Genomic DNA, 15,170 nt, shown 5'->3' on the forward strand with positions numbered 1-15,170 from the left:
CTTCGTCTCACCTATTTTGGTCATGTTGTCAGAAGGGACCATTCCTTGGAGAAGATGTCATGCTTGGTAGGGTGGAGGGTCGACGTAAGAGGGGGAGGCCTTCAATGAGATGGATTGACACAGTAGCTACAATGATGGGCTCAAGTATAGCAGGGATTGTGGAGCTGGCACGGGATCGGGCAGTGTTTTGTTCTGCTGTGCATGGGGTCACTATGAGTCTGAAGCGACTTGACGGCACCTAACAACAACAACAACATGTCTGTTTTTTATAGACATCACTCATAGGATTTAGGTCCCTGGACAGTGAAAATGGTTTTCTGCTTAATTGCTAACCAAAAGGCTGGTGGTTTGAACCTACATAGTGACACCGTGGAAGAAAGGACTGGTGATCAGCTTCAGTAAAGATTACAGCCCAGAAAACCACATGGGACAGTTTAACTGTCACATAGGGTTGCTATGAGTTGGAATCAACTCAACTCAACACAACAACAAAAAAGATACTCTAACGAGTCTCTGGGTGGCACAAAGGGACACTTGTGTGGTCTTAATAGCAGAAGTCCCAAGGAAGAGCCTAGTCAAGGAAGATCTTTGAAGTGCTGGCTAATAAATGTTGGTTGTTGTTGTTGTGTGCCGTCGAGTCAGACCCGACTCATAGCGACCCCTCCTTGGGTTTCCGAAGCAGTATCACTACGGAAGTAGATTGCCCCATCTTTCTTCTGAGGAGTGGCTGGTGGGTTTGAACCTTCAGCCTTCTGGTTAGCAGTCAAGTGCCTGAGGCACTACGCTACCAGAGCTCCCGACTAATAAATAGCAACCTAAAAAGAATGGAACCTGTAACAGTTTCAAAATACCTCTAAGGCAAGGTTTAAAGTCAGAGATAAAAGAGAAAAGGAAGCAACACTGCAGGACAGGCAGGCAAAGAAACCAGGAAGAAGTAAGGCCCTACCTACTACCCTGTCCTCTGCAAGATGGCTCAGTTCTTTAGGGACCTTGGAATCTTCCATCCCCTCAGAGGCCAAGCATTCAGATTCTCTCTAAACTATAAGATCTTTTCTATTTGAAGGCAGTAGTTTGCTGGGAATAGAGAAGACAGAAGTACAAAGAGTTGGGTGGCTAACAAAAACCATGGATGGATTTTTTTTTAAAGTATCTGTATATAGTTCTTATGATTAGCTTGAGGACTGGCTCAGTACACTAGATCTTATAGATCTGTAGAGAATGATCTTTGTAGGAACTCTGTGTTATCTGAAGATGAAAAGGAATGTGGATCAATCTCATCCCAATTCAGACCTTCACCATTTGACAGTTCAGGTGAAAGCCAGAAAGCAAAGGGAGAAGAGTTTATCATTGCAGGACAGGTCTCTCTTTCCCTTGGGATGAAAGAAAAAAAAAGAGAGGTAATAACCCTTGAAACAGGTTAATGGGACAAAATCTGATACTGAATATACCTCAAAACCTCACTGCTGTCGAATCGGATCCAACTCATGGCAGCCCCTCCTTGGGTTTCTGAGGTGGTATCTCTACGGAATTAGATTGCCTAAATCTTCCTTCCAAGGAATGGCTGGTGGGTTTGAACCGCCAGCCTTCTGGTTAGCAGTTAAATGCCTTAGGCACTACACCACCAGAGCTCCTAATATTGAAAACAGGAGGCCTAGATATATGAGAGTGATCTCCAACCTGGTGAAAGCAATTTTTATTCTAAGTTTCAGAGAAAGTATACAGAAATGACAATGACATGGATACATATATTCATTTATTCAAATAAATGTTGACTGAGGGCCTACTACATGTGCTTGGTCCCTGGGTAGTACAAAAGGTTTGTGCTCATGTACTAACCTAAAGATTGGTGGCTCAAACCCACCCAGTGGCACCATGAAAGAAAGGCCTGGTGGTCTGCTTCCATAAAGATCACAGTCAAGAAATCCCTCTGGAGCAGTTCTCTGTAACACATGTGGTCACCATGAGTTGCAATCAACTTGATGGCAATGGGTTTGGGGTTTTGTTTTTTTGAGGGTATGTGTGTTTACTACATGTGCCAGGTACTATGTTAAATGCTGTGGATACAATGGTGAGCAAAACAGAATCCCTGGTCTCATGTAACTTTAAACAGTAGGAGTATAGACATTAATAGAATAACCATACAATTACATACAAAATTACACATTATGATAAGTGCTATGAAATAAAGTACAAGGTGCATTAAGAATGCATAACAGGGAAACTTGGTAATAGGCTGCCAGTGACAACCAAAGAGCTTGTCAGAACAAATGATGTACAAAACAATCCTATGCTAACATCCCCAACATGTAAGGAGAACAGGGACCCTCAGATAAAAAGGTTTTCACTGTCCTCAGGAGAGTGAAAGGGTTAGCCTCATGCTCCTGAAAAGTTCTTATTGGTTCACATGCACAAAAAGCATCCTGCCCATAGAAAAAAAGTTATAAAGATGGGTAGAACAAATAGACAGGAAATTGATGTCTTCTATGTTCAATACATTGAGGCAAGAGCCCCTGAAGGTTGTTTGGTGGAAAGAGCTGTGGTCCGGATATGTTTGTCATTCCAACAGACTCTGTGGCTATTCAGATGTTTGGCCATAGGCTAATGACTTTTTTTTTTTCTAAATCAGAGATAGGCACTTTGTGATTTCTTAATTGTATGTGGTATACATATACTCAAGCTCACCGTCTGTCTACTCTCTCTGCCCTATTTCTATCATGATAGGATTTTTTTGCATTATGGTTTCAGGCACACAACAAAAGCTTGCCAGCAATGTTATTCTGAAAGCTGAGGCTTTACTGTATCACTAAAGATGATAGATCCAAGAACAAAGTTCTTAACCTGTAACACATGAGTGCCTAATGCATGGGACTTTAAATAAATACTGAATCACAACAAAATATTCTGGGGAACAGAATCTGATTAGAATGACCAGAGTGAAACGCCTGAATTTCCACAGGCAGACTGACAAGATAGCTTGTGATAATCAGAGATAATTAGCTGTGCTCCTCTGGGCCTCCAAACTCCTCAGAGTGGGTATGCTTTGAAAGCCTGGTTACTGATGCAAAGACCTGATGGGACTCTGAGGCCCAGCCTCCCTAACCACACATACTTTGACAAGGACTTGGATTCTTTATAAAAAGAATTTGCTGAAATCAAATTGCAACCAGATGCTACCAAGGGATCTGAAATACCTAGCTAAGCCCCTTCGTACTCCTATTACATTTTTTCAGGTTTATGGACTTCCAGAGCAGAAGAGATTGTGTTCTAAGGGGCAAATTAAATATACAAAAAGTCTGGATGGTAGCCTTGGGCAGCAGCACCCTATAGTGAGCCAAATGCTTAGTAGATGCCTGGAAACAAGACCATGTAAACATTTCCCTGTTGCCTAGGCTGATAAAATCTGCACTAAGTGACAGATGCATAATGTGGGGTGGGTGGCTGGGTAATGAGGCAACCAGTGGGAAGAAGGAGCTGGCTGTACCTCCAGGTGTTAAAAAAAGGCAAGAGGAGCATATTCAATGAGCCAACACTAAGTCAATTTAAGAGTGACTATTTTCTTTTCCCTTTATTCCCTCAGCCATCCTTTTATTACTTTTTCTCTTCAAGCCTGACCCAAAAGTTCATTTATATTCTAATTCTCCCATATAAAATGATAGAGAGGGTTGTGGAGAGTATAGACACAGTTTGAATAACCTGGCCAACACCGCTGAATAGTTATGAAGAAGGGGAGATAATTAACTTAAGAAACTGGCAATGGCAATCACTAGAAGAGGCTGGGAGATTTGCTAAGATGTTTTGTTGTAATCTGCATGCGTATCACTAGGAACATCTGAAGCTCTGAATAAACACTTGGTTTTTTTACAACAATAAGCCCCTGCTGGCTCCCCTGCAGAAAAAGGTCGAGAAGAGATGGCAACACTACATAAAGTACTTACCATCTTCTGTTTCTTGCCACACGATGCCCTCGAGGTTGACGCTGGTCCCAGGTTCACAGGGGCCCAGACATTCGGGTTCTGTAGCTAGAGCCACATCACATGTGTTGACCCCAACTGATCGGGTACGAACCATGATCTGCTCACAGGGGGATGAGATGTCATTACTGACCACTGGCACCAAAAGATGCAGTGGTAACACTGCTGGTGTGGTGACAGGGGACTCCATCTGTGGGAGAAGAGAAAGTAATAGCTGAGTTGCAGTTGGAACATTTAAAGGAAACACTTTCTTTGTATTTAATCTGGTCCTACATTCTTTCCTGCCAGAGTATAGAGGGCTCTTAAATATAAGACTTTAGTCCTTTCTTTCAAGTTTTGGCTCAGGATACCATTATAAATCTAGTGATACAGATGACTGTACTTTGCGCTACGAGAAGCTCTTATTTTTTTTTTTTTTCATTAGTGAGCTTTCCTATAAAGTATATAAATAAGAATACTAATTTTTCTCCTCTCATTAAAAAATTTCTAGTGAAAGGCAATCAGGGCCAGATTTCAATAGTAACAGAGCACATTGATGAAAACGAAAAGGCCCAATTTCTGAGGCATACCCTACTGCCAGCACTACTCTGTTCACCAATCTAGCATTCAATAAACAGTACATTTGTTGTTGTTAGTTCATGTATAGTTGATTCTGACTCATGGCAACCTCATGCGTGCAGAGTAGAACTGCTCAATAGGCTGAAGGCTATGATCTTTCAGAAGCAGACTGGTAGACCTGTTTTCCTAAGTGCCTCTGGGTGGGCTCAAACTGTCAATCTTTCCACTAGTAATCGAGTACTTAACTGTGTGCCACCCAGGGTCTTTTGAAAAGTACATTAATCAGGTGTAAAATCCACTAATATGGGTGGAGATAAAGAAGGGGAGAAATGTCCAGATCCTAGGATGCTACTTCAGAAAGACTGGGAGGCTCTAATACAGCTTTAGCTAGAAGGAAATCTACTTAAAAGCAATAGGAGAGCTGAGAGCAATCTGATAGAGGTTTCTAATCCTCAGAGATTATAAGAGTGGTTGGTTAATGAGAATGGCCTTTTGGAGTTTAAATCCAATATAAGATTTCTGGAAGAAACAGGAGATGTTTTACTATCCAGAAACAAATCCATAGCAGCTTTGAAAATCTAGCAAATGCAGTTCAGTATGCACACATATAGAAATAACCAAAAACAAGGACTAGCAATCTATCTCCAAAACTAGAACCTCTCATGAACATAATTACTTAGGTTCCAAGAAAAATGCAACATATGTAGTGACAGCAGAAAAAGTATAATGAAGAGGGATCTCTTAACTCTTTTAATCATAGCATTTATCAGGTTGACTAAGTACCAACTCTGAGTCTATAGTACTCAAATCCTGTGTATAGAATCTTGCCCATATAAAGTCACTCAGTATACACGTTGACTATTTTTGCCTCAAGACTAGACATTATACCAATCAGCAGATCTAAAAGAGAGTCAAGGGATCAGAATCCTTTTCCCCTTGTGAAAGATCTTTCAGTCTAGGTAAAATGTCATCCTTTAACATACCCACATTCAGAGAGAGTCACACAAGCATCCATAATCTGAGCTGTTGGACAGCTTTGCAACATAACTCTTTCTGGGACAGTCTACTGCATGATTACCACTCCATAATCCACTCTCTTCCCCAAACACACATACATACACAGACACACCACATCTCTCTGCCTTCCTGGCCATGATAAGTACTCTAGAAGCTGGGGTCTGAGAATTACATTCATTCTCTGTAGTTAGCTGTGGCTTCTTGCCTTAGAAAGTCCCTGCTATTGACAGATCATCACTGTCAGAATCCACAGAATGCTTAAACTCTGATGCTTAGACTAATTTTGGTCCCTGAAGAACTGCCAAAACATTATCCTTATCTGCTTGTTGTCACACAACTCATCCCCCACCCTGTAATTCCCTAACTCTGCCTGTCTCCTAAAATGAAATGGAAGTGAAAGCATTATGAAAAATGCCAAAAGGCATTTTTGCTCTTTTGCTCTTTGAAAATCAAGCATTTATAATTTAATTTGGCAACCTTCTTGGGATGTGGAAAATCCTTAAAAGACCCTTTAAAATTTCCATGCACATGTTTGAAGGCAAAAATAGGAAGAGTTGCAAAGAGGTTGCTAGCACCACAGAAAAAGTAAACTAGAGCCTCCTTACTACTCTATATAGTGCTGAAACCCAGCTCTAATCATACGGCCATTCAGGAATGCTAGAAGAATGTGGGTTATAACACTTTGGAAAGAAAGCTTCCTGGAGATTTTACCATTTAGAGTCACTAGAAAAGGGAAATTAGAGACAGAGTATACAGAACATATTTATTCTTGGCCTCAGCTCAATTTCTCTGGCCTTTCTCTTGGGGAAGAACTGAGAAGATTCCACTGTCAGTATGTACATTTCCTTTGTTTAGGGTTAGTTCCCTTTTTATTATTTACTTCTACTGCCAAGAGAAATTCCTCCAAGATCCTCCTTTTTGGACTAAGATCTTGGCCTAAATCTGCTAGATAACTCTTGTGAGCTTTCTGGCTGCTTGCTTGAACATGTCCTGCTGCCGACTGTTCCAACCCTGAGGCAGCAATCTCAGGCACAGAAGGAGGTAACTCCCCAGGGAGACACCTACATCTACACCTACACCTACACCCTCCCTCTCTCTCTCTCTCTCAGCCATCAGGGGCAGCAGTTCTTTTCTAGAAGTGGTTTCATTTCTTACTAGGTTAGTCAGTGCTGTGGGAAGCCCATGGAAAATGTACTATATTCTAGATAAAGGCCAGTTCTCAATTTTGCACCATCAAATCCAGAAAACATCTAAGATGAACACTGGGAACACACACTACTGCATTAAAGCACTTTGTGAAATTAAACCCCATGACAGACATCTCAAGAGAAAAAATTTATTTAGATAACTAATCACTAATAAAAAACCAAACTCACTGCCATCGAGTCGATTCAGCTCATAGTGACCCCTCCCTCGCCCCTCCACCCCAGGCGGTATCTCTAGGGAATTAGACTGCCCAATCTTCCTTCTAAGGAATGACTGGTGGGTTTGAACTGCCAGCCTTCTGGTTAGCAGTCAAATGCCTTAGGCACTACACCACCAGAGCTCCCAATCACTAACAGAACAGACTAAATACACGAGATGATTAATATGTGTATGCGCCAAACTGCACTTCCTGACCAGAGGTTCAGTATCTTGGTTTGCATGAAGATAACTTTATGTAGTTGATTAAAGAGATTTGTAGAAATGAGAAATGAAGAATTCACCTGTAAGTTTGGAACTACAGGTTCCTGCTATCCAAAAGTAGAGTGTTCCTATGAAATCTTTCATAAGCCAAAATGGTGTAAAGTGAAGAAGCAACTACCGTTGACTTATATGGGAAAAATTTTTGAGCATTTCCAGATCCAAAAAATAACTTACACCTTATCATACCAAATAACACATAAAAGCTAAAATAACATTAACATGTAGTAGAAGGAAGAATGATATTATAAATACAGCCTATATAAAGAAAGAGGCTCTGATGGTGCAGTGGTTAAACCATTTGGCTGCTAATCAAAAGTTCAGTGGTTTGAGCCCACGAGCTGTTCTGTGAAAGAAAGATGAGGTAGTCTGCTTCTGTAAAGATTTACAGCCTTGGAAACTGTGGTAGTTAAGTTTGTGTGTCAACTTGCCTGGCCCTGGTTGAGTAGCTGGGCAGCTGGTGGTAGTTATTCCCCATGATGAGACTGACAATCAACTCCATGGTGGATCTACCACAAGCAGCTGAGTTTAGGATATGGTCTGCTTCCTGTATATAAGGAGAAGCCTTGGGAATAGTCTCTAGCACATGGCATGCTTGGCCCCTGCATGTAGTCATGTCATTGTTCAGCAGCCTGCCGTGCTTTGCTGACCTTGGGACTTAAAATGGATTTAAATTAATGGTCTGCCTTGTGGTCTGGTAACATCAGGACTGTGCCATTTTATTTGTCAACCTTGGGCTTAGCCTCAGCAGCTAGCAGCTGTCTTGAGTGAAGAGATGCCTCTAGCTTCAGTGGGCTGGGAGCTGGAGGCAGAGCTGAAGCCCAAGGCTGAGGGGCTTTCACCCTGCCACTAGCGCCTGGCATTTTGAACTTGGATTTAAAGCCTCCAAACTGTAAGAATAAACTCCTGTTGTTCAAGCCATCCCATTTGTGGTATATTTCTTATCAGAGTGGCACTAGGTAGCCAGAACAGAAACCCAACGGGGGTTGCTATGAGTCAGAATTGACTGACAGCGAGTTTGGTTTTTGGTATATAAAGTAGAAATAATGTATGTGAGTGTAGTTCTGGGGAAGGAGTTTGGTGATGCCACTCTCACTGCTCAAGGTGGATGCTCAAGGTATACATTGCCTTTTTAACGGCTCGCTGCAAAACAATGAACACTAGTTTTGCCTTTTTTTGTAAAAGTGAAAATCCTCTTTGGATTTTTTTCAGATAGCAAAACAGGTACTAATGTAGATCTTTTGTAAAAGAAAAGTGGCATAAAATGAACTTTTGAAAAGTGGAGGATACCTGTATTCAGTTTCCTTCTATTTTGCAACAAAAATCCAAGGAGAAATCACAAAGCAGTACAATAGTGTTTAATTACAGCTTCAGCTCTGCTAATTACTGTCTGGTCACATCTATAATCTACATTAAGCCACAGCGCATACATTAAGCAACTCTGTAATATTCATCTAATAACCCAGGTGGCTTTATGAAATTTCATATTCTACTATTTGTTGTTGTTGTTGTTATTTGCCGTCGAGTTGGCCCCGACTCATAGCGACCCCTCCTTGGGTTTCCGAGGCAGTATCACTACGGAAGTAGGATTGCCCAACCTTCCTTCCGAGGAGTGTCTGGTGGGTTTGAACCGCCAGCTTTCTGGTTAGCAGTCAAGTGCCTTAGGCACTATGCTACCAGAGTTGGAATAAGCAAATCTTCACGAGGAGAGGCTAAAAATCAGAAAAGGACTCATTTTGCCATCTTTCCCATATACCTAAGATAGTAAGGGCAGAGATTATCAAGAGGTTGCCAACAGGGAAAATGAGGAATACGAATATAAGAAAATTAAGGTCATTAAATGCCTCAACAACTACAAAACTAAAGCTAAGACAATTCTCAGTCTTTGAAATGCTAAGAAGTGCCACTATGGCTCCTGGGGCCCAGCTGAATTGGGCAAGTAAACAAAACAAAACAAAAACTTGAAAGTGATTTACAGAGAAGTTAAATATGCAAATTTCTGGTTTCCCAACAGTTCATGTCTTTTATCTTTTAATTAAACTTCTTTTCAATTCATCTTTAGATATTAGTCTAATAGCATTTATTAGGGATCTGAGTGCTGGTAGGCAAGTGACACAGAAATGGCGACTGGAGAGAAGAAAAGAGGAAGGCCAGAGTCATTAATCTCCTCATAAAAGTAATTCTACACTAACTTCAAGTGCCTCCTACACTTGAGAATGAAATCTTCAAGGCTGCAGAAACATAATTTTAAGGATAGAAAATGTACTGAAGAAATATTTGGGATAGGCTCCCCCCGCCCCCAATATAAGTCTCTTAATTTTTACCTTTGCAGTCAAAAGGCAGAGAGGAAGATGGTTCTACTGATAACTACAGTAGCTCTAAGAAACTCCCTATTATCAAAATGAAAGATAACTGGGGATAACAGATGAATGCTCAGATTTATTCAGAATTATCAGAGAAGACTTTGTTGTTGTTGTTGTTGTTGTTATGTGCCCTGGAGTCAGACTCCACTCATACAGACCCCTCCTTGGGTTTCCCAGGCAGTATCACTACCGAAGTAGATTGCCCAACCTTCCTTACCAGGAGTTTGAACCTCCAGCCCTCTGGTTAGCAGTCAAATGCCTCAGGCACTATGCTACCAGACCTCCTTCAGATAAGACTGTAAAATGTAAATTTTTACAAAGTAAAATTTCATCAAATACACTGCATACTGTATTAATAAGATGTTCTCTTTCTTTGACAATTCTAAAAGTCCTTCAAGATTTTACAGTGACTCAGCATCAGCAATACTAATTAATAGTAATACAGGTGTACAGAGTATAGGGATGGGAACAAATGCTTACTAATTCAAGGAAAACATTTAAATACTTACCCTGCTAATGTATTATATACAATTTTATTTACTCACAAAGTCTTATTATGGGTTATTAAAAAGAAAAGCAGGTAATTAAAAAAATTCCATTTACTAATTTATGTTATTTATTTCTGTCCATTTGAAATAAGGAGTGGGGGGAATCTTCAATTATCTGAATTGCCTTCTATTGGCTGGAATATTGAGAATAAATGAGTTTACTGTATTATTATTATTTTTTTAAATGAAGGATTATTTTTGTTTATTCTGAAAAATCAGCAGTTCTTTGCTGTGAGAGGCTGGTAGGTAAAAATCATGGAATAATCTGAATTCCTCCTTTCTACGAAGCTTTTGCCAAAATGGAATAGAATATCTGGAGTAAATGCCCAAACAACACATTTAACTATTGGTGGAGGAGGAAATCCCAACCCCTCTTCAAACACCATAGTTTGACCTTGTATCTCCTTATTTAAAAAAAGAGAAAAATCTGCTGGTTGGCTGAGCTTCCAGATATTACTAAGGCTGCTTTGAAAAAGAACTTGATTGTAACTCTGGTTAATTAAAAAAAAATATGTATCTTGTATCAAAAAGCAAAGAAAAAAAGAAAGGGGTCAGCACCATACCCAGACATCAGATAGTTCTTAGAAGCAACATATTCTATTATTCACAGAAGACTTACTTTAGCACTCAATTTCAGCTAATCATTACCTGGGCAAGGTCAGCAGTGAAGGCTGTTTCAGCGTGCTCTTAGAAAATGCAGGTGTGTGAATGCCTAATTTGAAGACGGTAGACTAGCCACGGGGAGCTCTCCTGCAGTGATCCCCTAAACTGTTGCAGGTTCAGACCCTAAAGACCTCTTCTGGTAAAGATTAGGAGATAGCAGATAAAAAAATCCCAATATTCAATACTGTCTAAATTCCCAGTGTGTGGGGATGGATAAGCTATGGTGGAAATTTCACAACAACAACAACAACAACAACAAAATCCTATAAGCAAAATCAATGCAACACAAATGACACGGCAGTGTTCATTACCATGGCAAAGATTTTTGCTGAATGAAGCATTGCCTCTATTCTTACTGTCTTCTCTACAATCTGCCTGCTTTAAATTCATGACATTTTCCTTTAGCAAAGCTATTAACTTTGCAGCTGATGAGTGATGATAGGAACCTAAGTACTATGTCTGAAGCTGCCTGCATTTTTTTCCACAGAAGGCTGATGATACCACTCATTCCTGTATCATTCCAAGGGAAGCACTAGAATTAGCTTCCCAAGAATAAAGACTCTGAGAAAAATTCATCCTTTGCTTACAAGTACTTCCTCTCCTGAACATACCCCATTTACCTCTTATTCCATGTACTATTTCCTTAAAAAAAAAAAAAAAAAAAAAATCAGTACTAGAGTGTGTCATCTCTACTCTGTTCTACAAACAAAAAACCCCACAAACCAAACAAGGTGAGCACAACACAAAGCTACAGCTGTGATTCTGGATCATTCAGAATTATAACTGTCAGAGTCCACACATGACTAGACTGAACTATACTAAAGAACCTAATCATCATCCACAGTGATGTTCCTATGAGAAAATATTAAAGTTCCAAACTGAGACATCAAAAACCAAATCTTGTTCCACTGCAGTTTAGGAAGGGGAAATAATGTCCCTACTCTGAGCCAATCCTCGGAAGGAAGATGGAGCAATCTACTTCCGTAGTGATACTGCCTCGGAAACCCAAGGAGGGGTCGCTATGAGTTGGGTCCGACTTGACGGCACATAACAACAACAACTCTCAGCCAGCTGTTTTCAAACTTTTTGGTCTCAAGAACGCTTTATACTCTTAAAAACTGAGCTTTTATTTATGCCCAACACATCTATTATGTTTATCATATTAGAAGTTTAAAAAGACAAACTTTAATTGTATTAATTAACATAAAAATAACAATTTTGAAATGACAAAATTATAGAAACGGAGAAAAGACTAGTGGTTACCAGGGATTAAGGCTGGGAAAGGCAGAAATGAAGTGGGTAGGGGAGTAAAAGGGCAACACAAGGGACTCTTATGGTGCTGAAACTGTTCTGTATCTTCACTGTCTGCTGAATACGCATGTGATAAAACCGCACAGAACACACACACACACACAGGAGTACAAGTAAAACTGAGGAAACCTGAAAAACAGATGAATTGTATCAACGTCAATATCTGGTTGTGATAACTATACTACAGTTTTGCAAAATATTACCATTAGGGGAAATTAGGCAAAGGATACACAAAGCCTCTCTGTATTATTTACTACAACTACCTCAAAATAAAAAGATGATTTTAATAAGAAAAAGAGAACCCCAAATAACTTTTATTTGTGTGAGATATATCTAATGATATCACATTAGAAACTAAAATAATAATATGTACCATTTAAAATGGCAATGAAGATTTATATATTTACATAACATTTTAAATAAAAACAGCTATAGTTCTTCAAAAGAAAGGCAAAAAAGAAAAGAGTGACATTGTCCTATATTTTTACAAATCTCTTTAATGTCTGGTTTAAAAGAAGACAGCTCAGTTCTCACACATATCCACTTCTGCGTTAATGTGTTGCTGAAATGTTTTGGCTGATGCACACGTATAAAGAAAATCGGCCTTGCACAGATAAGATATTTGTTAGTTGTTGTTAGGTGCTGTCAAGTCAGCTCTGACTCACAGCAACCCTATGTATAACAGAACGAAACACTGCCTGGTCCTGCACCAGCCTCACAATCCTTGTTTATACCTGAGCCCACTGTTGCAGCCACTGTATTGCACAGATATTCAGTGAATTATACACGTATAATACATACACAAATACATTTATGCACACGCACATGTATTTTAATAGCCTTGTCAGATGGAAATTCTGAAATTCGGATGGAAATTCTTTGATACAACACCAACACTTTACAGCAATGGTTCTTAAATATTAGTGGCAATGTGGAATCACAAACTTTATCAATGAACTTTTTGTCTCTATTACATTAAAATTCATCGGTCTATCTTCTACTTTGCATGTTTCTATTACCCATGCATTAAAAAAAAAAAAAGTCATGCATTGGTCATTTGGAAAATACTGGCTCATTAAGTTACTATTAGCTCTTTCAAATGCTGACACATTCACTAATCAATGTAAAAAAAGTCACATTCTTTAATATTGCCTCTTATGGTATCAGAAAAGTAAGTATTAAGCTCATAGGAAGGACAATAGAAATTTTCAAAAATTGTAATTTTGTCTTAAAACACAAATTTTTTCATTACCAACAAACACTGTCAGGTGTTTTCCTTGAAATAACAGTCTCCTTTCCTTGTCTGCCAAATATCTAAGTCTGAATAACCATAATTTATCGGTTGTTCTTTCAAATAAAAATGGCATTCCAAGAGAAAACTGGTTACCTCAATTGCACAACTACTTTTCCTAGAAATAACCATTGTATTTTGGCATGCAGTAGAAACACTTTATGCGTACTTCCCATATCATCATACAGAATATAAAATGCTGTGCATTAAAGATCAAGATTCAATAAAATTAGTAATTTTTACTAATTTAGTAAGGACATTTTAAGGTGAAACTTTTTTTTTTTTTTTTAAATGAGAGTATAATTGTGCATAGGAGCTCTGGTAGCACAGTGCCTAAGGCACTTGACTGCTAACCAGAAGGCTGGTGGTTCAAACCCACCAGCCACTCCTCAGAAGGAAGGTTGGGCAATCTACTTCTGTAGTGATATCATCTCGGAAACCCAAGGAGGGGTCGCTATGAGTTGGGGCCAACTTGACGGCACATAACAACAACAACAACAACATAATTGTGAATAATGTGATGACTACTAGTACAATTTAAGGAGCTCTGGTGGTTCAGCTGTTAAGGCATATGGCTTCTAACAAAAAGGTCAGTGGTTTGAACCCACCAGCAATCCCATGGAAGAAAAATGAGGCAGTCTACTTCCATAAAGATTTACAGCCTTGGAAACCCGATGGGGGTCGCTATGAGTTGGAATCGACTTAATGGCAATGAGTGAGTAAGTACAATTTGGTACCATGACTTTGATTCATGTTAAGGGGCTAGCCAGCTATTTTACCCACATTGTTTTAACACCAGCCATTGAGTCAATTCTGACTCACAACGAGCCCCACTGGGTTTCCAAGGCTGTAAATCTTTATGGAAGTAGATCACCCCATCTTCCTTCCACAGAGCACTGGTGGGTTTGAGCCACTGACCTTGTGGTCAGCAGCCAAATGCCTTATCCACTACGCCACAAGAGCTCCTTGGTTTAATAACAGCACTGCAAATGTCAAAACCCATTGCCTTCTAGTCTATTCCAACTCATGGAGACCCCATGGACAACTCTGTGTTTCAAGTAGAACTGCACTCCAACAGTTTTCAGTGGCTGTAAAGATTGCTAGGCGTTTCTTCCATGGTATCACTGGATGGATCTGAACCTTTCAGGATAACACACATTTTAACTGCTTGCACCATCCAAAAACTCTATTAGGTATTAATAAATTATTGCAACTGAGTAATAAATGGATATATAAAAAATCTGGAAGAATGAGGACAGGAGCTCTGGTGGTACAGTGGGGTAAGGTATTTTGACTGCTAATCAGGAGGTTGGTGGTTCAAATGTACCACCTGCTCCATGGGAGGAAGATGAGGCAATCTACTTCTGTAAAGATTTACACAGCCTTGGAAACCCTATGGGGGTTGCTATGAATCATAACTGACTTGATGGCAATGGGTTTGGTTTGGTGGGTTGGGAGAATGAGGTACTCTTAGTTGTTTTTGAAGTGAATAAATTATCAATGGTTAACTCCACCACTTGTTTGTCAGTGTGTTGTACTGTGGCGGCTTTTATGTTGCTGTGAGGCTGGAGGCTATGCTACCAGTACTTCGAATACCAGCAGGATCATCTATGGTGGACAGGTTTCAGCAGAGCTTCCAGACTACGAAAGACTGGGAAGAAGGATAGGGCCATTGCAGTGAATTGCTTGATGTGGCCCTTCTAGCCATTGTCCTCCATTCTGTGATGTTTTGTAAATCCCATTATCCATGCCTATTTGGGGTGGT

The 15,170-nt window shown here is 39.8% G+C and overlaps 1 protein-coding gene across 1 annotated transcript in view; it reads right to left on the reverse strand.

Annotated features, from left to right (window-relative positions):
- Window positions 1-15,170, reverse strand: part of ZNF609 (zinc finger protein 609) — a 258,675-nt gene that overhangs the window by 75,904 nt on the left and 167,601 nt on the right. Inside the window, exon 2 of the mRNA XM_007957841.1 lies at window positions 3,936-4,161. Coding sequence (XP_007956032.1) covers window positions 3,936-4,161 — 226 coding nt within the window. The remainder of the gene's footprint in view (window positions 1-3,935; window positions 4,162-15,170) is intronic.

Source organism: Orycteropus afer, unplaced genomic scaffold (assembly GCF_000298275.1).
Source record: "Orycteropus afer afer isolate SDZICR_OR568_19922 unplaced genomic scaffold, OryAfe1.0 scaffold00015, whole genome shotgun sequence".
Taxonomy (NCBI): domain Eukaryota; kingdom Metazoa; phylum Chordata; class Mammalia; order Tubulidentata; family Orycteropodidae; genus Orycteropus; species Orycteropus afer.